Below are 23182 nucleotides of genomic sequence, written 5' to 3'. Positions count from 1 at the left end.
GCTCCTCAAGAGCACCAACCTTCCCAGACTATGGCATCAGGAAACAACCGTGTTTCTGTTTCACTGAACTAGCAATCTGCAAGTATGTATGAAGCACCTACTCCATGCTAAGCATGATAGCACATCGGCAACTGCCTCTTGGAGAGTTCTGGAAAGGCAGTCTCACTTGTACCTCTTCCAGACAATGCAGCACCGGCACAGGACCGACAAGGGACTCAGACCAGAGGGGCAAAAACTAATCAGTCACCAAGAATCCGGACACTGGGGGGGGAATGATGAGGACATCTGTCTTTAAGAGGAGAAAGGTGCTGATTCCTTTTCTAACGCGTAGATGAGGAGGTCATAAAAGTTCCACTCCAATCATTTTCTCAAGGAATCCCTGTAAATTTCTTTGGGTATCAGTTACCCACACACAATTCCACAATCTACAGCAACAGCCCTAATCTCTCTCCAGAACTGCTGACACAGGGACGCCTGGGTGGCTCAGTCGGTTGAGCGTCCAACTTCGGCTCAGGTCATGATCTCATGGTTCGTGAGTTTGAGCCCCGTGTCCAGCTCACTGCCGTCAGCCTGTTGGCACAGAGCCCCCTTTGGATCCTCTCTCTTCCCCTCCCCTGCTTACACTCCCCCAAAAATAAATAAATACTCAAAAAAAAAAGAATTGTTGATACAAAAATCCTGGCTGCCTGGACACTCACACGAGACATAAAGATTATCAGCAGAGAAGAGGCAAGATTAAAAAAGGGCTACAGAGGGACTTAGGGCTCTTCTTCGCAATATCACAGATGCTCCCCTGCCCAGAATCTTCTGCAGGGACACCACGCCACAAGCACACCCATCAGTGGTATCACAAGCAGCACACCATTTCTTACTAACGGCCAAGACGTCATTCCGTGGGAACACTGTCTGCCTGCACACGATGCAAATGTATCCTCGGAGGGCCACCAAGCCGTGAGAGTTCTCGCAGAAAAAAGCGGAAGATCAGCACTCTGAGCAATGACGAAGAGAGCACAGTGCAAGTTGAGGGCACAGGCTCTGGGGCAGGACTAACTGGTCCCACACTTTCTACTTGGGACGCCTTAGCCACACGCCTCATTCTTACCTGTACGTATGTCGTGACCACTGTAACGACCCCAGATGAGTCCGCCCTGCAATGTGTGGTCAGCAAACATTTTGCCGCTGTTACGATCCTTAGAAAGGCACCACAGCACAGTCCTCATGAGCACGGACGACTGAGCTGCAGCCCCAGCCTGCCCACCTGCTGGCCGTGTGACCTTGGACAGTTACTACTCTCTGCACTTTGGTTTTCTTGGTAGAAATCAGAATAATAATAGTATCTCAGAGTTTTGCCAAAGAGAAATCAAGTCACGCTGAATCTTTTAGAACAGTGTCTGGTTGAAAGGTTTACTATCTACTTCTGATTCATCACGTGGCTGCTTTCAGGAGAAGTTCCTTCCTTCCTCCAACTTTTCCTTCCAAAAAATAAGCCTAGAAATGTACGTAACACATAATGGTTTCACCAACGGAGCTATGCTAAGTACCGGTGAAGGCTGTCAGCAGCTTGCATTATAATTTTATGTTTCTGTCCAGAAAATAAGCACCCATCTGCTCTGTACAGTCTGAGGTCAGGCATCTCGATGAGCTTTCTGACAGTTCATCAGTCTTGACTTAATCAAAAATGCTTGTGACAAAAAAATCTGCATTGACGATGAAGAGCCTAAAATAATTATATGTATGCGTGTGTGTGTGTGCGTGTGTATTTAATCAGCAAAGTCATGGGACAGTGAGAAAAGAAAACAGCATTGGTCCGTGTAAGACTCTTCTTCTGAGTCAGAACTTGGCAAACTCTCAGTGAAGGACCAGACACTATGTTAGGCTCTGTGGCCGTATGATCTCTGGGGCAATTACTCGACTCCATTGTTGTAATACAAAAGCACAAATGAACAAGCATGGCTGTTCTCCCTGAATTTGTTTATGGACCTCTGACCTCCCCTGACCAAGCCCTGAACCATGATGACAGCACCTTTCTCAAGACACCCCGCTCTGCAGGCTCACCTCCCACCCTCAAAAACACGCTCTCCTAGCCCATCCCAAACACACTTTGCCACACTCTGGACTGAATGCGCCAATTTCTGAAGAGTCTGCCTGACTCACTGCCTCCTCCTGTACCTCCCCAATCTTCTGAAATGCGGCTTCTACCCACACACCCCTGCACGGAAGCGGTCCCAGTCAGAATGACAGAGTCACCCATCTCAACGACCTCTTCCTTATTATCATCCTTCAAGGTTCTCCACCTGTCTGCAGCATCCGACTCTCAATCAGCCCATTCTTCTTGGAACCCTTCTGTTCCGGCTCCCTACCCGGCACTCCACGTCTCCCTACCTTTCTTACCTTCTAGTCCGACTACCTACTCGCTCTGTAGGAAGCAGTCCTACAAGGTTCAGACCTAGAACTAAACTTTCCTTCCTAAAGGTCTCGTGCACACTCACATTTTACTGTCACCTCCCTGTAAATGGCCCCAAATAGCTCCACAGCTCCACTGGAAGACAACCTACCGGTACTAGAAAGTCAGCAAGCCCAAAATCAAACTTAACATCTTCCTCACATCAAACTCCTCTTCCTACTTCCATTTCAACTGTTATCCAGATCTGAAATCCCTGAGCTATCTATATATAAACTCTGATAATCCACATATAATAGAATAAATGCATATAAACTACTTAGAGATAAATTTAACAAAAACAGATGCAAGACCTGCGCACTGAAAACTACAAAACGTTGCTGACAGAAATTAAGTAACCCTGAATGAACGGAGAGTTATACTATGCTCACGGAGCAGAAGGTTCAGTGTTGTTAAGACATCAGCTCTCCCCAAACCGATCTACCCTCCGACACCATCCCAATAAAAATTTCGGCAGAGATTTTGGTAGACCATAATAAGACGATTCTAAAACTTGCATGGAAACACAAAGTGCCCAGAGTAGCCAAAACAACTTGCAGGGGTGGACGGGATAGGACAGGTGCAGCACTTCCGTGACTTGAATTCACGACTTGCCACGTGCCTGCAGTGGCTGGGACATCGTACCGGCATCAGGACATTCAGGGCAGCAGGCGGCCTGGACAGGTGGTTTGACAACCGTGCCACGGACTTCAAAAGGGAATGAGGAGAGGCCACGGGACAGCCACAACCGAGCATCCATTCGGAACAACTGAACACCTCTTGCACACCACACTATGCAGAAGTTAACTCACCTAAATGCGAGGGATGAAAGTATAAAACCTCTACACCAAAAAACAGAAAAATAACATTAGTGAGCTCAGATGAGGCACGGATTTCTTAAAATGGTAAAAAGAATTAACGATGGAAGAAAAAATAAACTGGACTTTATAAAATCTTTACCGCTGTTCTTTGAACATACAGAAAATGAACAGAAAGCCGCAGACCGGCAGAAGATACCTGGGTAGTGTATTCCAACAAAGGACTTGTACTCAGACTGTGTGAAGAACTCTTACAACCCACTAAAATAGAACAACTCAATAAAAAAGGACTACAGATTTGAACACTTCACCGAAGAAGACAAACACGGGGCAAACACACACATAAAACGACGCACATCATGAGTCAGGAAAGAAACGCACATTAAACTCACACTGACGTGCTGCTGTGCACCCACCAGGCGGCTACAATGAAAGTGTCGGCAGAGACGGGAGAGGTGAGAACGCACAACGGCACAGCCGCTTTGCAAGAGTCCCACGGGTTCTCAGAAAGTTAATCATACGCTTGTCTTGTGACCCAGCGGCTCCACTCCCAGGTTAAGTTCCCAAGAGAAATGAGAACATGTCCCCACAAACAGGGAAGAACTCAAGTGTCTAGCTGGAGAATGGACACAAACACACTACGGAAATGTAACGGAATACCACGCTTCCACAAGGAGACGCAGACCACGGACTCGTACCACCTCGAAAGCAGCGTGCCGAGTTCAAGAAGCCAGACCAAAGACGACAGGCCACAGAATTCCAGAGGGAGGTGGAGACAAGGCGAGCCACAGGGACAGAAAGCAGGCCAGTGGCTGCCGGAGGCCCAGGAATGGAGTGGATTAAAGCAGCCCAAGGAACTTTGTCAAGTTGCAGGAATGTTCTGCATCATGACTGCAGGGTGGTTCCACTACCAGAAATATCTGTTCACTGACAAGTTAAAACTGGTGACGTTTACCATTTGTCGATCATGCCTTCATAAAACTAACCACACTCTCCCTCCGGGATGCACCCTGACACGCTTCTTTCTGCACACCATCACACCAACGTTTCCCTGAGGCCTGCATCATTCACACACACGTAACCACCACCCTTGTCACACCTCCCTCATCACCGCTCCACACACAGCCACCGATCTTCCAGCCCCACAATTTCAGCCGGTTCTCCACCGGGACAAAGGTACAAGCTTCCCTCTGGGGCATTCCGGCTCCTCTAAGAAGCTTCTGGAGGGCAGGACGTGTCTTGCTCATCTTTGCATTCTACTTTGTACAGCTCTGCTATTCACACTAATCCAGCAGTACTCTGAACGGTGTGGCACGGTCTCTGAGCTTTCAGAAACGCACGCGAATGGAGAAATTTTAGAAATCTTACGACTTAGTAGAGCAAACTACACAGCACTGCCTACTGCGCTAGGCTGAGAAATGCCCCGTTTAATGTCCACGTCCCAATCCCTGGAGCCCGGGGTGTGACCTTTACCTGGCAAAAAAAAGGGGTGGGGGGTGGGGGGCAGGGAGCATGCTCTGCAGATGTGATTGAATGAGGAGTCTGAGACGGGTGTGATTACCCTGGACTATGCGGGCAGGACCTAAATGCAAGTACACATGAACTTGTAAGAAGGAGCAGAGGGAGGGGGGCCCGGGGGGCTCAGTCAGCTAAGTGTCCAACTCTTGATTCCAGCTCAGGTCATGATCTCAGTTTATGGGATCGAGCCCTGTGTTGGGCTCTGCACTGACTGCACGGAGCCTGCTTGGAATTCTCTCTCTCCCTCTCTGTCTCTGCCCTTCCCTTGCTCACATGCGCCTCTGCCACTCAAACTAAATTTAAAAATTAAAAAAAAAGGGGGGGGGGTGGGGCCAAGAAAGCTTTGACACACAGAGGAAAGGCCACATGAAGACAGGACAGAGAGAGACTTCGGGATGCTAGCCCTGGAGACTGACAAGCTGAGGGATGCTGGCAGCCACTGGGAGCAGGAAGAAGGAAAAGATTCTCTTCTAGAGGGAGACTACGAGCTGAGGGGCTCTTTCCTTTCAGCCCAGGGATACTGATTTTAGACTTCTGGCCTCCAGGACCACGAGAGAATACAATTCTGTTGTTTCAAGCCACCCACCCAGTTGGGGGAAATTTTTTACAGCAGCGGTAGGAAACTAACACACTCACCTTCACAAACAAAAGACTCTGTGTAGCAAAAGATTTTAAAGCCCTCACAGCTTCCTGCCACATTCATGTCAACGGCAAAGTTTTACATAGTGAATAAAATCTAGTTGCTCGCAACATTTTGCAATAAAAAGGAGGAATTGATATTTTTTTTCAACTTTTTTTTTTTTTTTTTTTTTTGGGACAGAGAGAGACAGAGCATGAACGGGGAAGGGGCAGAGAGAGAGGGAGACACAGAATCGGAAACAGGCTCCAGGCTCTGAGCCATCAGCCCAGAGCCTGACGCGGGGCTCGAACTCACGGACCGCGAGATCGTGACCTGGCTGAAGTCGGACGCTTAACCGACTACGCCACCCAGGCGCCCCAATATTTTTTGACATTTCCTATACCACTTAATTCTTCATCATCTCATAGTCTGACCAACATATATCAAATAGCACAGTCCTTAACAAACAGAATTCAGTTAGGTTAAGTGGATTGCCTAAAATTCTACAATTAGCAGGAGGCCAACCCAAGATTTAAGATCTTAAGCCAAAGCCAATGTTCACGCCACTGTTCCATGCTGCCTAATTTCAGCTCCAATATCAGGATAGCAAACACATTATTAATTCATTAAGCAGGAACTAAATGTGTTCAGCCCATTCCCCATCTTAAATGCAATTTCTATGCTCCTCTGCTTACTCCAATTCTAAACCAAACTGCGGGGGTGCCTGGGTGGTTCAGTCGGTTGAGCGTCCGACTTTGGCTCAGGTCATGATCTCACGGTCCATGGGTTCGAGCCCCGCATCGGGCTCTGTGTTGACAGCTCAGAGCCTGGAGCCTGCTTCGGATTCTGTCTCTCCCTCTCTGCCCCTCCCCTGCTCATGTTCTATCTCTGTCTCTCAAAAATGAATAAACATTAAAAAAATAATAAATAAATATTCTTTAAAAAAAATAAAATAAAATAAACCAAACTGTGCTTATCAAGTCTTTTTAGATGAACAAAATACTGATATTTCCGATCATCATACTTCTATGGTTCTTACACTCCAGCTTCAATTTTACCAATGAATTAGTGTTCTTGTATAATTCTTTAATGACTAAGTGACTTTATCTCTACTCTTTATGTCCATTAGCTAAAAGAAAAAATAATTATAAAACTGTGGTAACATCCTGTTTTGAGGACTTCAAGAATAATTTTTGTTTCAGACGTATCTTCAGGTTTTCTACATCAAAATATCAACTCAGAAAATGCTATCATCTTTCTTGGCATTAAAACAGATAAGTTCCTCACTGGTGGTAAATTACCACCACTATGACTTTTCTGTACCTGTCCCAATGCACATGGGAATTTTCTCTAACAGGGGTTAGTAGCCATTCATTAATCCAGAGTAGTAAATTAGGGGCACCTGGGTGGCTCAGTGGGTTGGGCGTCTGACTTTGGCTCAGGTCATGATCTCATGGTTTGCGAGTTCAAGCCCCACATTGGGCTCACTGCTGTCAGCACAGAGCCCGTTTCAGATCCTTTGTCCTCCTCTCTCTGCCCAACCCCCCTCCCCCTGCCTCTTGCACTCTCTCAAAAATAAAAAACATTAAAAAAGTGATAAATGGGGTGCCTGGGTGGCTCAGTCGGTTAAGCGTCCGACTTCGGCTCAGGTTATGATCTTGCGGTCCGTGGGTTCGAGCCCCACGTCGGGCTCTGTGCTGACAGCTCAGAGCCTGGAGCCTGTTTCAGATTCTGTGTCTCCCTCTTTCTCTGACCCTCCCTTGTTCATGCTCTCTCTCTCTCTGTCTCAAAAATAAATAAATGTTAAAAAAAAATTTTAAGTGCTAAATGTAGGACAACTGTTTAGTACAGAATATGAAATAAGTGAGTATATTTACTGTTGGGAACTCAGATTCACAATATACCCTATAGGAAAGGAAAAGGCAAAGAGGTCATTACCACCTGAGCACACAAAGGGAGAGTCAGGGCCAGGGTACCCCTTCCAGTCTGCACCTTCCTACTTCTCTCTCTTCCACCGTCTGGATATCATGAAAAATATGATGGTGCTGAGAGATATCTAATATTTTGACTTTTTGCCCTTTAAAAAAACCTAGCAATTGTAACGGTCATAACTTGAATGTTTTGACAAAGTCCAAAAGCCATTATTTAACCAAAGTTTGCTTTAAAGACTCCTTCGGGGACTCCCAGGGGGCTCAGTCGGTGGACAGTCCGACTTTGGCTCAGGTGGTGATCTCACAGTTCGTGAGTTTGAGCCCCACATAGGGCTCTCTGCTGTCAGTGCACAGCCCACTCCGGATCCTCTGTCCCCTTCTCTCTCGGCCCCCTCCCCACTCGCACACACTCTCTCTGTCTCAAAAATGAATAAACATTTAAAAACTAAAATAAAAATTTTTTAAATAATGAATAAAATAAAACCTCCTCTTACTCCAGTTACAGATGAAAGTTACTAACCAGGACTCCTTAGGTAGGAAAGATTACCTTAACATACATGTATTTATATGTGCACACACACACACACACACGCGCACCACGTATCTCCACGTGGATAGGTGGATCCACACACACATACATATCTAGTAAACTGTTACGGGCGCCTGGGGGGCTCAGTCAGCTAAGCATCTGACTCTTGACTTTAGCTCAGGTCATGGTCTCACAGTCGAGATCGAGCCTCGTGTTGGGCTCCATGCCTGCTAGGGATTCTCTCTGTGTCTCTGCCCCCACCCCAAATAAATAAATAAATAAATAAGCATTAAAAAAATAAAAACATAAAAACGGATTCAATGAAACCATGTTTTATTCAATACTGCCTCAGCCTGAGAGAGACGTTTTGTGGGGCATGTTGCTGTGCACTGAAGCTGAGGGATGCACAAACCTGGGTCTTTAAAAGCTCCCGGGGACTCTAGGGCACAGGGTTCTCCGTGTTGACAGCCACTAGTGCGCACGGATGGAGGCGCGGCGGCAGAGAGGAACGCGTCAGAGCCGCACAGGTTTGGTGACCGAATGCAGGTCACTGGCTTGACGATGTGGCTGGACGGTGGTGCCGTCAGTCGTCAACCAAGAGAAGATCAGTGACCGCAAAGCGCAACAGGCAGGCGCTGCTGAGAGGCTGTGCCGCCCCGTCCGCTCCACAGTCCCGTTAAGGCTGCGACTGTCACCCCAGCACAGTGGCTTGCGCCCAAGAGGAAGGAGATACGCTTCCCTGAATGTAACCCAGCTCTGTGAAATCTTGTCACAAACGCCACAAATCAGTGGCATGACATACGTCTTTCGAAACCTCACTCTGTCCAGCCCTGATCACGGGGACACTCGGTAAATACTAGCTAACTAATTCTCACCCAAATGCCAGTCTGACTGCAAACGCTTCTAACCCCTTGCGAAGACAGAGCCGCCGGACACGGCGAAGTGTGTCCAAACCTGAGGTCCAGACGCTGGTCCTCGAACCTGCTCTTCCTCCTCCGGTTAACAGCCCAGCCGTAATCCGAGTCATCTTTACTCCGTCTCTTGTCAACATGCAACCAGGTTTCAGAAGTCCTGTCTTTCGTGCCTTCTGTCAACGTCGCTCCTATCAGTTCTCGCCAGCTGCCGAAGGGCTCGCCGCAGGCTGCGCCAGCCCCCTCCTCCCAGGTCACCCTCTCCCCTGCAGACATGCCACGCGCCTCCAAGGGTTCTAGTGGTGCCACCACCTTGTCACTATCCATGGCCAACAGGGTACAACCCAAGCGCTTAACCCATCCCTTCATCACCTGCCCCTCAACACACTTCTCCGGCCATTCCTTCCATCACGAAGAGTGACCGCTCCCCACTCCCGTCTCCCCGAGAGCCCTGTTTTCCAAATCACAGCTAAGGCCTGCCCTGAGCTCCCCAAACATGCTTCCTGCCACTCCATACTTCCTTCAGTACAGTTTCTTGTGCCTGCTTCTCACCTCCCTCCTGGACTGCAGAACTCCTGGGGAGAAGCTCTAGGTCTGGCTTCTCTTTTCTAACGCCGCCACTCCCTCCCCCCACCCTCCCCTCCAAACTCATCCCATCCTCCACCCCGCCGTGCTTGCCAGGTAAGAGTTCGATAAATGCCCCAGGCCCTTGGCCTACCGCCATTCAGCAAGAGACACTGACCCTAGGAACTCTCATTCTGTTGGGCATGGTGTCAATCATCATGACCATGTCTCGACCACAGCAGCTTGCCTTGCCAGTGACTGAACCTGTATCTCTCTCCCGGCACATCCACGGTCACTGCAGTGAACGGGTCTTCCTTCCTTCCGTTCTTTCTTTTTAAAGATTTTATTTTTAAGTAATCTCTACACCCAATGCAGGGCTCAAACTTAGAACCCCAAGACCAAGAGTCACACACTCTACCGACTGAGCTGGCGAGGAGCCCCGAACTTTCTTTGTGGGGGAAAAAAAAAAACAGCTCAAGGAGAAAGGGAACAGGCACTGCTGGTGACAGAAGCAAGCAAAAGGGAAGGCAGAAAACAGGCAGGAATGGTACAGAAAGGGACAGAGGCTGAGAGGTCTCCAGAGGGTACATAATTGTCAAAGGCCTGGGACAGACACTTGCTGAATGAGTAAACTAAGAAGCAAAGGGATAAATTAGAAAACTGAAAAAAGAGCAGTTTCTTGTTTTCCTATTTCTACAGCCTATATTGATGAAGCATTTTCTGGAACAGTGCTAGCCAACAGCACTTTCTGGAATGATGCAAGTGTCCTGTTCATCTGTGCCGTCTGCTAGGGTGGGAGCCCCAAACCACACGGCTATGAAGCACCTGCAATTGGGCTACTGTGACTATGGAACTGAATTTTTATCTTTTTTTAAATTTTTGTTTAATGTTTATTTATTTTTGAGAGACAGAGAGAGAGAGACAGAGCACGAGCAGGGGAGGAGCAGAGACAGGGAGAGTGACACAGAATCCGAAGCAGGCTCCAGGCTCCGAGCTGTCAGCACAGAGCCCCCCACACGGGGCTCGAACCCACGAGCCGTGAGATCATGACCTGAGCCGAAGTCGGACGCTTAACCGACTGAGCCACCCAGGCGCCCCTGAATTTTTATTTTTACTTAATTTAATCAAACTTAAGTAGTCATATGTGGCTGGTGACTACTGTATTGGCCAGTGATTGTCCAGAATATTCAATGTCTTCACCTTAACTGCATTGTTGTCAAGAATATATTCCTGACCAAATTCCAGTAAGCTAATAAAAGTCCATGATCAATTTTCTGTTTAATAAACCATTACATTTTTTTCCAACTTTCACCTTCATTTTGCTGAGGAAGGAAGGGAGCCCGTTCAACAGGAGACCAAGAAACAGGCTGCAAGTCAGGGTCAAAATGTCAGGCACTGGCTGCAAGTGTCCTTCCTGTACCATTTATTCTGATCCTCCCTCAGTTACTTTTGAGACAGAAATGACCCCTCTTTTGAAGGTGAGGAAACAGAGACCGAGAGCAGTTAAGTAGCTTGCCCATGGACACAGCTTGGTGACACCAGGGTTCAAACCCTCGTCCGACTGCAGACTGAGCTGACTGAGCTCGAAGCATTACACTTCAACTGCTAAAACTTAAACAGGCTGGGCTGGGTGAGAAGTAGGTTAGGGAGCTCCGGGCAGACTAATGTTATTCAGAGCACGTTAAAAGCTGGACCAGCCAGCTTCCTTGCCAAGAGACGAAGGATGTATCCAGGCAACTCCCCTTGATGTCCGTCCGGTAAATGACGCTCAATAGATCGACGTTCCTTCCGATGTGTGATTCCAAGTCGGGAGAGACAGCAGTGAACAAGACAGAAGTCCCCGCCCTCGTGAGGTTTATATTCTAGTAAAGCAATTTAAAAAATAACTAAGGAAGATCTCCAAAGAGGTGAGAACCGAACAGACACCCAAACAGATCAGTTAGCTGTGTGCAGAAACTGAGAGACCGTGCCAGGCTGTGGGGGCCACAAGGACGGAGATGGAGGCGCAGAAGCATGCTGGGAACGCACAAACAACAGCGAGGGTTGGCGTGGCTGGAGCACGGTGGCTGAGAAGACGCGGGGGACGAGGCTGCTCTACTAACCGGGGGCAGACCTTGCTGGAACAGGCACTGGAAGGCTCTGGAAGATATTTTAAGATCACGGAGAGCCACGGGAGTGGAGAGGGGGTGTGCAGGGCAGGTGTATGGAGAGGAGTGAAAGGGATGGGATCTGACTGATGTTTTAAAGGGAACGCTGGCAGCTGTAAAAGGAGGCTGTGAGTAAGCACAATCAAGGAGAAAAAGCAAAGCCGGAAGGACTTGTTTGAGTGACGAAGCAAGTTTAAATCAGCACTACAGCTACACGCGTGGAGCGGAAATGGAAACCAGTTTCAGGACAGATTTCAGCTAAATATTTCTGGTCAAACCAATACCCGCGGACAGATGGAAGGGAAAAAGGTCGGTTTCTCAAGGAGTCACACTGCAAGAAGAGTGTGTGCTCCGTCCCTCCAGGTTCGATTTCCTATTCCGAGGCCCCATCTCCCGCGTGTTCACGCGCTCGCAGCACCAACAAAACCCACTGTCAGGAAGTTCCCATAGGATGTGCTCACAGATAATCCACCTGTTACAGGCCAGAGATTTTTGCTATTTGTTTACATTTAAATGAGTATTTCACAACAAGCGTGGACAGTTCTGACCAATTCTGATTAAGATACAAGCAGCATTAAACAACAACACGCAAGGAGAAGCCCTTTCTAGCTACACTTGCCCTCTTCCACAAAACACACACCTTCAGGTCAAGGGGCTAACTGGACTAGAATGCTTCAGTCATTCTTCCTAGCGGAAGTTTTGCAACATTGTTTGCCAAAAGCTGCAACCAGAACAAACTGGAACACAAGAAAAACTGTAAGTCAGAACCCCATGCCTATGCTTCTTACCTACCCATGATCTGTTTGCCAATGTAACCCTAAAAGGACGTTTTGGGTCAGGTGCATCCTCCGCTAGCTAAACGACCCTCAAGGCGCCTGCAAGATGACCGATCGTCACACTCGGCCTGCAGGAGATCCCCGTGGCTGGAACCTGACTGCACAGCAGAGCAGGTGCTCAGCAAACCTGCTGAGTGCTAAGCCTGCAGCCTGGTAAGGTGCTCCCCAACACTCCCCACTTCTCTTCCAGCACAGAAGCACCCACTTAAGGCCTTCCTCCTGCCATCTATCCTGCCCTTCCATTCCACTGGCTGCCTGCGCCCAACATCCTGTGATTCACCCAAACAAAAACCAGCTTCGTGGGATACCTGCACTTTCTTTCTGCTTTTTATGCCTCTTCTGCCTTCGATATTCGCCTCGAGTTACTACGTCGAACATGGTAAAGACCCAAGGCAAAAGCCGGGTGCCAGTCCCGGCCGTCTCCACAGCTTTGGCCCCAGTCTCTCTGTCCACGAAGTGTAAGTAACACACACGCGGCCCTCCTTCACAAGGTTGTGCGCAAGTCTAGTCCAAAATGAGAAAAGCCTGCAAACTGCCATGCGCCGCCCAATTTTAAGATCCAAGGAAAGATGGATTCAGACAAAGCTCAGCTCAGGACCAGCACACCGCGGTCACTCGTTAAGCGTGAAGCACAAAAGGAGCATTTTCCTCCGACAATGAGGCTAATGGGCGAAGCGACGGTGCCCATCTTGGCCTCTCGCCCCGCACCTGCACCTGCACGACCCGGTTTTGACAAGGAGGGCTCCGATTCTGCTGGGCTCGGGGAGGCAGCGCCAGAGAGGCCCCATCGCCGGCCCGCAGCGCCCTAAAGAGCGCACCAGGAGAAGGGAAGGACCCGAGGACAGGCGACAGGGCGGAGGTCCGCGCGGCGTGACCTTGGCCGGCCCCTCCGCCACCCGGGGGCAGCCTCCCGGCCGGCGCACCGAGCCCAGCCCGGCCGGATGCGGGACGTGCCAGGACAGCAGTTTCGGTTTCCCGAGAAGCCGACGTCCCCGCCGGCGCGGCGAGTCCCTAGGGCCGCCCGCCGCGCCCCGCCCGGCCCCCACCCGGCAGCCGCCGCGGCCCGCGGGGTGGGGGGCGCCCGAGGGGCGTCGCCTCGGCAGCAGCGCTCAGGACGCCCACCCGCCAGCCCTTCCGCGGCCCTCACACAGGCGGGGCAGGACGGCCCGCGAGCCCCGCCGCGGCCCTGCGAGCACGGCCGGCCGGCCGGCCCGCGCAAGGCCCGGTCGCCCCGGCCTGCAGCGCCGCCACCGCTGCGCGCCTTCCCGCGCCGCCCCCCACACACCCTACCTTCCGCCATGTCGGGCCGGCCCTGCTGCAGCCTCGCGAGAAGTGCGCCGCGCAAGCGGGGCGGTGCGAACCCGAGGCCGCGGGTCTCGCGAGAGTCTCGGGAAGCGGGAGGGCGGAGGGAGCGCGGGCGGGCGGCGGCCGGCGGGCGGAGGCCTCTCCGCTCCTCACACCTTCGAGGCGCGGGTGCGCGCCGGCGGCCGACCGTGGCCGCGGCCCAGGAAGGGCCCTGGACGGGATGCACACGGCGAGCGGACCCTGCTCCTTGGAGAAACCTGGCGGGGAGGCGTCGAGAGCGTGACTCTGTGGTCTCGCGGCGCGTGGGCGACGGGCAGGGGCCGAGGCTGCGGGAGAGGAGGCGGGAACCGGGCCAGGGACTCGATGCGGACCCCACCGCGGACGGAGTTCAGAAGACCCTCTGCGCAGTGCACCGCGGACCCCACCCCGCACCCCACCGCGGACCCCACCGCGGACCCCACCCCTGACCCCACGGTGGACCGCACCCCAGATCCCACCCCAGACCCCACCGCAGACCTCACCCCGGACCGCACACCGGACCCCAGACACCACACGGACCCCACCGCGGACCCCACACCGGACCGCATTCTGGACCACACCGCGGACCGCATCCCAGACCCCATCCCGAACACCATCGCGGACCCCACCCCGGACCCCACACCGGACACCACTGCAGAGCGGACCGCACCCCGGATCCCACGCCAGACCGCACCGCGGACTGCACCTGGACCCCACCGCGCACTCCACACCGGACCCCACACGGAACTGCACCCCGGATCCCACCGCGGACCCCACCGTGGACTGCACACCGGATCCCACCGCGGACCTCACCCCCGACAGCACCCCGTACCCCACTGCGGACCCCACCGCGGACCGCACCCGGGATTCCACCCCGGACCCCACCGCGGACCACACCGAGGAGCTCACTCTGGACCTCACCTCGGATCTCACCCCGGACCCTACCGCGGACCCCATCCCGGACCTCACCGCGGACCCCACCGCGGACCCCACCGGGAACCCCACCGCGGAGCTCACTCTGGACCCCACCGCGCACCACACCCCAGGCCTCCCTGCAGACCCCACTGCGGACCCCGGGGCAGGGGCTTACTCGGGTAAATCCCTGGGACCAAGGACAAGCGTGCAGGCAGACGGACGGAAGAGGCGGAGAGACATCAGGACGCCGCTCGAGGACATCAGTTGGTGGCACGGGACCGGAGAGAGCCGAGAGATCTGGGAGAGGCGTCGGGCCAGAGGGGCTGCCCCGCGTGTCTCCTGTGCGTGTGGACGGACACCCTCCGAGCAGAACCCCGCCTGGCTGCAGGCGCTGAGAGTGCAGATGACCGTGTCCCCCGGTGCCCGGGGTCTCCTGCCACACAGGCGGGGAGTGCGTTGCGAAGGCAACTCAGGTGCAGACCGCAGGGGCTGGTGTAGTAGGGGTCATGAAACCTGAAACCTGGGTCTCGGCCATGTGGAGGACGCGGGTGGGCCCTGTTGGGGTGGCAAACTGGACTCCTATGTTCAGTAGTGCTGGGGCTTGACACGGCCCAGGACGGGGCGTGGAACCCGCCAGCGCAGTGAAAGCGAGAAGCCGGGAAGCCGGCCAGATTCAGTATTGGGATGGACAGGTAGGGAGCCAAGGAACCAAAGCCTTCAGGGAACATGGGGTGACCAACAGCAGGAGAGAGGGCTAAAGGCTATCGCAAGCAGACAGCAGGAGACCCTTCTAAACAGACTGTCATACAGAGGAGAATCCAAGGAAGGCTGATGGTCCCCATTCCTAGAAGCATCCAGGACTGCAGGGGAAGCGGTGACCGGGGACAAGAGCTGAGGAAGAAGCGTGGGTTAGAGGAGGGGTCAGAACAGCAGAGGGGGAGCGTCCGAAGGGGGAGAAGCCTGAGTGCTATGGAGGGTTAGCATCTGTAGGTTGGCAGAGGAGCAATGTGGAGTCCACACCGTCCCAGGGTTCGGGTTCTGAGGAAGGGGGAGGAGTTCTGGCTGAGGTCCCCAGGGGATGGAAGGGGAGAGGGCGAATGTGTCAGGGCAGTGGTGTGCTCAGGGACATGATGTCCAGCTGGGGCGGGCACGTGGGCAGGGGAGAATTTGCCAGGCTACTGAGCTGCCATGGCTCAGAGCCTCCTAGTCTGTCAACAGTGGTTTAGAGGTGCCACACGGCGGGCCACTGGGCTCATGAGTGTGGCCTGCCAAGCTCGTCTGCTTTGCGTGCCCTACCGATGACCTAAAAGTGCTTGGGGACTCTGCCACAGCCGGTGCCTGCTTTTGCATCAGACCACGTGTCTTTGTCCCACCAGCACCACCCTGGCACGTGACACGCAGCAGGTGCTCGGTATGTTTGAGGAGTCGTTCCCGCCACGAGCTACACCAGCAGTCAGGGGGACGGGGTTCACATCGGGCTCTGCAACTGACCTGCTGTGTTGATCAGGCCAGGACCCTGCAAGCTGCCCTCTCAGGTCCTACAGCAGTTTCTACAGGGGGACAGGACATCCGGAGGGTCACGAACCCCTGAGAACGTGATGGAAACCAGGGAGAGCAGCACACATGCAGGAAGAAACAAATCTGTGCCCTTCCCGCCTGCTTGGACTAGATGCCTGCAGCGAATGAAAGCTCCCCTAAGGGGCCTCGTCAACTCAAGGGCTTGTCTGCCTCCTTGTCATGACCATGACCTGCCCTCAGCAAGCCTTCTCTCAGAGGTGAGAGCCCTCCTCCCAGAGATGCTGGTACCAGGACTCCATCTCTGACCTGATCTGGGCCCTTGTCTTCCAAGGGGACTCCTTCTGGCTGGAAACCCCTGAGCTACAGGGCCTGTGAAACAAAGCATCAGACTGAACTCCAGCACCCGACGGCATTCCCGGCAGCTCGCAAGGTCAGGCAAGATGTCTGAGCGCCCGAACATGGTTCACTTTAGATGTGACTCGGGTTTTGCTCAGATAAGGAGGAACTCGGCACGGAGCTGTCCGGGACGGGGAACACGAGGTGCGTGAAGGGTCACCACAGACCGCCTAGGGCACAAGGGCACAGGCTCTTCCCGAGGAGGAGGTGCCAGGTCCTGGTAGAGAGGGGAAGGGAGGGAACCACTGGACCCGTGGGCCAGCGAATTAGGTTCCAGTACGGGCCTCAGCACGTACGCCCCCGGGTGACCTTGGGAAGGAAGAACCGCCTGCCAGGGAGGGAGCAGCACCCGGCACAGAAGCGAGGAAGCAAGGCCCTGGAACCGAATCCTCGCCAGGAACGTACTCGCTCTGCAGTCTTGCCACGCTGATCCGAACCCGTTTTCCTCATGAGAAACTACTACTTTGGAGGACCCTTGTGAGAATGCGCCTTGCACCAGCCTGCCATAAAGTGCAAGCTCCATCAGTAGGAATATGGTTTCTGGTGCTCCTTGGGAACAAACGAGGTGTCGCTGGGCACACGGAGCGCTCTCATGCTTCCTCCTAATGGATGCTGCCGGCAAGGGGGAAATATCAAGGGTCTTGCCTAGGATTCTCTGAGCAGCTCCTAGGTCTAAGCTGTGTCTGCTGCCTTTTGTGAAAGCTTCTTCCTTCTCCTCTGATTTATTCCACCTGTGTGAACAGGAAGCGGACTTCTTTCATCATTTCACTATGGCTCAGTGGGGCATGCAGACTAAAGGAGACCAAAAAAGAAAAAAGTCACCCCTACCTTGGCAGTCATGTTACACACATCTGAAACAGAGCAACCAAAAGTAGCTTATCCTGGAAATAATTTTCTCTGCAAACTGAACCCTGTTGGGGCTTCCAGTCCTCCAGAAAAATTTTTTATCAGTAAAATTAAACTCTGAAAATGACCCCGAACCTTCCCCGGACTGCTTTCAAGGAGGATTTTCTTCTTGTTTCTAACTCAGCTCTCATTAAGAGATCTGGCTTCTTGTTCTTTTCTCAGGTTGCAAGGAGGAGGCCTTGGCGGCCACCGGCAACATTTATCACCACAAACACTACCTCACACTGTTAATCCACGTGAACTCCACGTGAGGGCACAGGGTAGAAAGGTAGACAGGGACACCCTTTTAAGGGCGGGAGAAAGTGCTCGGTCTTGCCCCTTTTTACACTAACTTGCTAAGTGAGCCTGGTGCTACTTGGAGCCACGTTCGCCCATCCGTGTGGAGGAGGGAAGGCGGTGAGCTTGAGGTGGTGCCCGTGGGCTCTTCCGGTCCACGCTCAGGTCTGGGTTCCCCGCCTTCTAGCTCATGTCTGTGGTAGAGCCGCTTCAAGCTAAAGACAAAGTCCCCGAAACACGCTAACACATGCTCGTTTCATTCAAGGCCCTTCATCAGCAGGTACCTGGCTGGTGAAAGATGCTGCTTGGCCCCGTACTGGAAATCTTAAGACCATTGTAGCAGGTCAGAAGTCAACTTCCCACCCTCTGGTTCCTTGTTTAAATGAAGTTTTAAAAGTCCTTTATCAAGATTCCCTCGTGGACCTTTTGGTATCATGTGCTGTTTCAAAAGAATCCCACAACTTGCTTTTGAGACCTGCATCCTAAAACCAAAATAGCTCGTGATACAGCCTCTAAGTGATCATTTATTGATTTACACAGCATCCACCACACGATGGAGGTGCTTTACAATACAGCAAACATCACAACAGAACTCACATAGTTAAATACAATCAACAAGTTACAGAACTAAAAAAAAAAAAAAAACAAAAAAAAAAAAACAAAAAACTGGAATGACACAACATTATGTCAGATTTCAGAGATGCTGAGAAGTGGCAGTACAAAGAAGGCAATTCCACCAACTGGAGACCAGAGGGGCAAAAATAGATCCACAGGCACCACAACCCCAAGTGTGCAGATTCGTAGAGGGTGGTGAGCATATGAAATAAAATTTCACGACCGAGAATGAAGGCCATTAAGGATACCAGGACACCCACGTGATCACAGAACGAGTGGAATACCCTCACAGAGAGAGTGCCTCATAATGACAAGGGAACCAATCTCTTATGGATTTCAAACTCCCGGAAGGAGGCCAGAAAGCCACTGAGATCATATATCCCGTATGAGCACAGACTGAAATCTGGAAGCCTTTACAAGAACTTGGAATCAATTTAGGAAACAGCCAACAGTCCTAAAACCCGTAAGACTGTGTAGATGTTGTTGACAGTTGGCACAGAGTTAGGGAGAAAATCCTTTTCCTAGAGCAGAGAGGACTCACCTCACACTAGTGATGAGGCACTGGTGGGGCAAAAGCCACCTGGATCAGTGTCACCTGAGAGTGGTTTAATATCAAATATGGAGGCGCTAAGTTCACACTGTCAGATGAACACAGGGAAAGGCACAGGTGACGCCCCTGGCAGAGAAGAAGTCACACACAACACCTCCCCCCCCCCCCGAGGCCTGTGTGTCCACATGCAGCACGCCAGGGCGCCGGGTGGAAAAGAGCAGGAAGGGAGGGGCCCTTGTTCCTGGCTCCCCCTTTGACTCCCCAGGATCTAGCCCCAAAACACACATGGTTACTCCAAGGTACCTGCATTTAAGTGGCACTTAAAGTTCAGTAAGAGTTGTCCCTGAGTTACTAGGTCATTTGCCGCTCCCTGAAGAGTCAAGTCCCAGGTTTTAACTTGACAGATCACTAGCAGAATCACAGCAACGGGAGAGCAAAGTTCAGACTCCATTCTGCCACAAGCAGCCACCATGTGGACAGTTTCTGATGTAAGAGTAAGAGGGACTGCATTCAAATCCCAGGCGCGTGTGCACTACCAGCACTTTGGGGCAACAAGTTTTAGAATTTTGGGGTCGGGGGTGGGGGGGGAGTCCCAAATGAAGTTCTCGAAGAAAACCGGCTGCAGTAAATCAAATCAAACAATTTTCACACTCAGCAATTACACATGTATGGGATTTTATAATGCTTCAGAGTGGGGAACAGACAGGTGTTTAGAAAAATCACTCTCTACTGTGTCTACATCCTCAACCATTTTACTTCTGCTTCAAAAAGGACCTGCAGAGTCCACAGAGGATGGGGCTACTCATAGGGATCCCTTCACTCTCTGCCAAAGCGTCTCTCCAAGCCCCACAGAGCAGAGACGCACCAATTCTCACAGAATTGTGTCCCATCTGGTACCGTCTCGAGTTCTGTCTCTTACAGGCCAACTACTACTTCCCAATCCCAACCTCACACCCAACATAGAGGAACCTGGGCCTGCCGTTAACACTGCACACGTCCACTTCATCATTTCCTGAAGCTGTTTTAGAAAACATGATATGAAATATGCTTATGCTCAAACATTAATAAAATCCAAGTGCACTATGTCAGTGACAGAATCTATATGTCAAACAGCAAAGCATTCACACCCCTGTAGTGCTTTGAGATCCACATAAGAACCTAGATAGAGCCCAATACATCCACTGCCACGGCCAAGGGATTTTCAAGTATAAGTCTGTTTGCATAAGGAATCAACCTGAGATTTTTCTAAACTGCATTTCTCTGGCATTCAGTATTATAACCTTCATTCAATACAATTAAAAGCCAACAACTTGACAATTATTGGAAAAAAATTGTATTTTGGAAGAACTCACTACATAAGGTGACAGAATTCCAAAATCAAATTACATGAAAATATACATCGCAATTTCTTTGTACAATAAGTGAGAAAAAACCTGCAGTATAGAAGAGTAGAGGCAAAGAAACACGAAGGGCTCAGGAGAGGGGGACACAGGGTCAACAGCGTCTGTCCTCGCGAACCTGCAAGTGACGCAGAAAGCCTGCGCAGCGCACACCGTAATCCACCCGACCTTAACGGCAGGGAACTGGGGGGCAAAAGCAAAACCAAACCAGACTTCTGCACCATGTGGGGCAAATTTCAGTTAAGTTGGATTCTGAACTGACTCTTTTTAGTTCTCAGGGATAATGACTGAGTTCAAGAGCTCTCAACAGCCAAAACATGTTATTGCTACAACCAACCCAAGAGACGGTACAACTAGGGTACAAAAGGACAAAGCACCTGGTGATGACCACTCCTCTGAAGTCATCATTAAAAATCAAGTAGTTGCTTATTAAGTATTTCAGTATTGGAACTAATTGATTTGAAAACTTTCTGGCAGATAGAAGAGATAAAAGCAAAGGGGAGTGTGTCAAAACAAAGAAGATACAAAAGTTTAGTAAGTGAAAAGAGTTTAATGAAGCCTCAATGGTTTAAAGGAAATTAAATGGAAACTTGTAATCCTAATTGTTTTTCATCTGACATGCTTTAAGGAGTCTTTTAAAACTGATAAGAAACAATGAATAGGGAAAGAAAACCTGCTAAAATCTTTTAGAATTTACACGATTCTTATTCTACTACAAGAAAGCATTATTTGGTACAAGGTGTATCTGTGGATGTACATGAATAGTATATATATTATCCGGATCATGTTGTGCTATGTACAGGTCTTTACAATTCTTCCTGAAGGTTAAAACAGTTCATTAGAATTCAAAATGCGTAATCATCTGTAAGTTGGCACTTGTTAGGCTCTTGTGTCAGCACTGATACTGGCATGTTCTATCGCAGCCCACTTCCAGCCAGTGTCTGCCAACTTGTTACGACAGAAGTCCAGCGATAGGTGGGTAGAGTGCAGGGAAACAGTGCCGTGTTTCTCAGTTGGAGACCCTACAACAAAGCAAAGAGCGTCACATGATGAATTTACAAATCACAAAAGAATTAACTGATTAGAAATTTTTATTTGTATTCTATTTCTTTGGAAACGAATTCTTCATTTCATTTTAAGCTCACTTTTGTGCTCCTCCAACATGGCAGCCGCATATGGCCGTTTTATTTCAAGTTTAAATGACAGTAAATAAAACTTAAAATTCAGTTCAAGTGCTCAATATGGCTAGTGATTACCATACTGGATGACAGTACAGACACAGAAGATTTCTTTCCATCAGCGTAGAAAGTCGTAGTATACTTCCCTAATTTAGATCGTTTTCAATATCCCAAATGTCTTTCAACTTATATTAATTACATCTGAAGTCAAACACTGAAGAACCACTTTCAAGCCAATTGATTTGGAAATTTGTGAATATTTAAGAATATTCAGAGAAACAACTTAAGACCGCCACCCCTTTCAACCTGTTGAATTTGATCCAACCCTGCAGGTTCCATCCAAACCCATTTTGTCTGTGAAGCTGCCCCCAACGGCACATTCCTGTTATTTCGTCTCTGCCGGGCCCATGCCCTCCGTGAGCCTAGAAGAACCACATCTAAATGAAAACAACCATCTCACCCAGCACTTACGTGCCAAGCAAGTTTACAAACCTATCTCGTGCAATGTTCGTAATCACCAGATGAAGGAGTTTCCCCTATTTTATAGAGAAAAGTGAGACAAGGTCACACAGTTAATAAGGGGCAGGGCTTCCTGCTCATAAAGTTAGAAAAACAGCAGATTCAAGTTTTAAAAAAACAAGTCTAACGACTGGACTTTCCTTCAGTCGCCTTGTGCTCTGAGTACACAGGGAAGCAAGGGGAGGGAGCAGGGAGGATACCTATTCTTACTGGACCGGGTCAGCTGCTCCAGAAACCCGTGGACCTGTGCTGTCTGGCAAGCACAGTGCTGGGCACGAAGAGCCTGAATGGAAGATGACTGGAAATTCGAGGGTGTCATTTTAAACCCCTAACAAAGAAGCCAGGTGTACCGAAGTCACACCAGACATGTGTCTTCTCAAGCCCCAAGTGAATTGATCGACCTCACAATCACCCACGTTTGACCGTACCCAAGCTCTGCTGTGGGCCCGCCCGCGGCCCCGCCTGTGCTCATTGCCTTAACCAAGACCACCTCCCGCAGGCCACTCCCGAAACGGGTAGATCACCCTCCCCAGCACACAGACACACAAACGGACACACGTGTTGTACTGGAAAATCTAAAGACGTCACTGAAACCAAGACTTGTGGTTACAGAACAGGTATCATAATTTTTTGGTGACGTTATCGCAATGTTTTTCCGAAGGCCAGACCACGCCCAACTTAGTCCCAGGCCAATTAATCCCTCAGAACTGACAGAGACCTGGGTGCAGAAATTCAGTAATTGTTCCCCTAGGACGTGACCAAGAAATTTCAAGACCACGAAAGAATCCTTTAAAAATGGTTTCTGTGCAAGGTTTTAAAAAGAAAAAGGCTCCACGGGGGACCGACTGCTCTGAGTCAGTAAACACCTGAAATCAGGCAATCGGGTCATTCACGAGAGCCCAGCTTTAACAGCACAGACTTCTTCAGCAGAAACAGAAGAATGTATTCCCCGCCCCCCTGAATAAAATATATTCTAAAGAGACAAAAAGCCTCAGCACAGAAAAGCAAGTCTGCTGATGGCGCTCCAAACAGATGGGGCCAGTTCCATAAGCAAACTTCACTTCCAACTGAAACTGTATCTGCTTGTTAAAATCACACACGTTTTATATTAACTGAAATGATATCAATTGTATGTCTCTGTGAAATCACTTAAGTATCTGTTTTTTACCTCAAAACTTAGTATTACTCCCGATTTTTAACCTACAAATCTGGAGATGGTTCACCTCCAAAGGACATAACTGTCTCATTCTATTTATTTCTGAAATGAGAATCA

The 23182-nt window shown here is 50.5% G+C and overlaps 2 protein-coding genes across 4 annotated transcripts in view; both read right to left on the bottom strand.

Moving 5' to 3' along the window:
• Window positions 1–13861, bottom strand: part of ANKFY1 (ankyrin repeat and FYVE domain containing 1) — a 79386-nt gene extending 65525 nt beyond the window's left edge. The window contains exon 1 of one of the 3 annotated variants that reach the window (XM_019413813.2): window positions 13604–13861. In XM_019413813.2, coding sequence (XP_019269358.1) covers window positions 13604–13613 — 10 coding nt within the window. In that variant the 5' untranslated portion in view covers window positions 13614–13861. Of the gene's footprint in view, window positions 1–12621; window positions 12969–13021; window positions 13238–13603 lie in introns of those variants that run through there. The other 2 variants (XM_053892251.1, XM_019413812.2) reach the window with 2 other exon arrangements.
• A 6268-nt stretch (window positions 13862–20129) lies between these two features.
• Window positions 20130–23182, bottom strand: part of UBE2G1 (ubiquitin conjugating enzyme E2 G1) — a 103856-nt gene continuing 100803 nt past the window's right edge. The window contains exon 6 of the mRNA XM_053893244.1: window positions 20130–21234. The gene's annotated coding sequence lies outside the window, so the exon portion shown is untranslated. The remainder of the gene's footprint in view (window positions 21235–23182) is intronic.

The sequence above is a fragment of the Panthera pardus genome, unplaced genomic scaffold (assembly GCF_024362965.1).
Source record: "Panthera pardus isolate Hobbes unplaced genomic scaffold, ASM2436296v1 HiC_scaffold_3, whole genome shotgun sequence".
In the NCBI taxonomy this organism is placed as follows: domain Eukaryota; kingdom Metazoa; phylum Chordata; class Mammalia; order Carnivora; family Felidae; genus Panthera; species Panthera pardus.
Note: the sequence above shows the minus strand (reverse complement) of the source record. Positions and strands in the feature narration are given on the sequence as shown.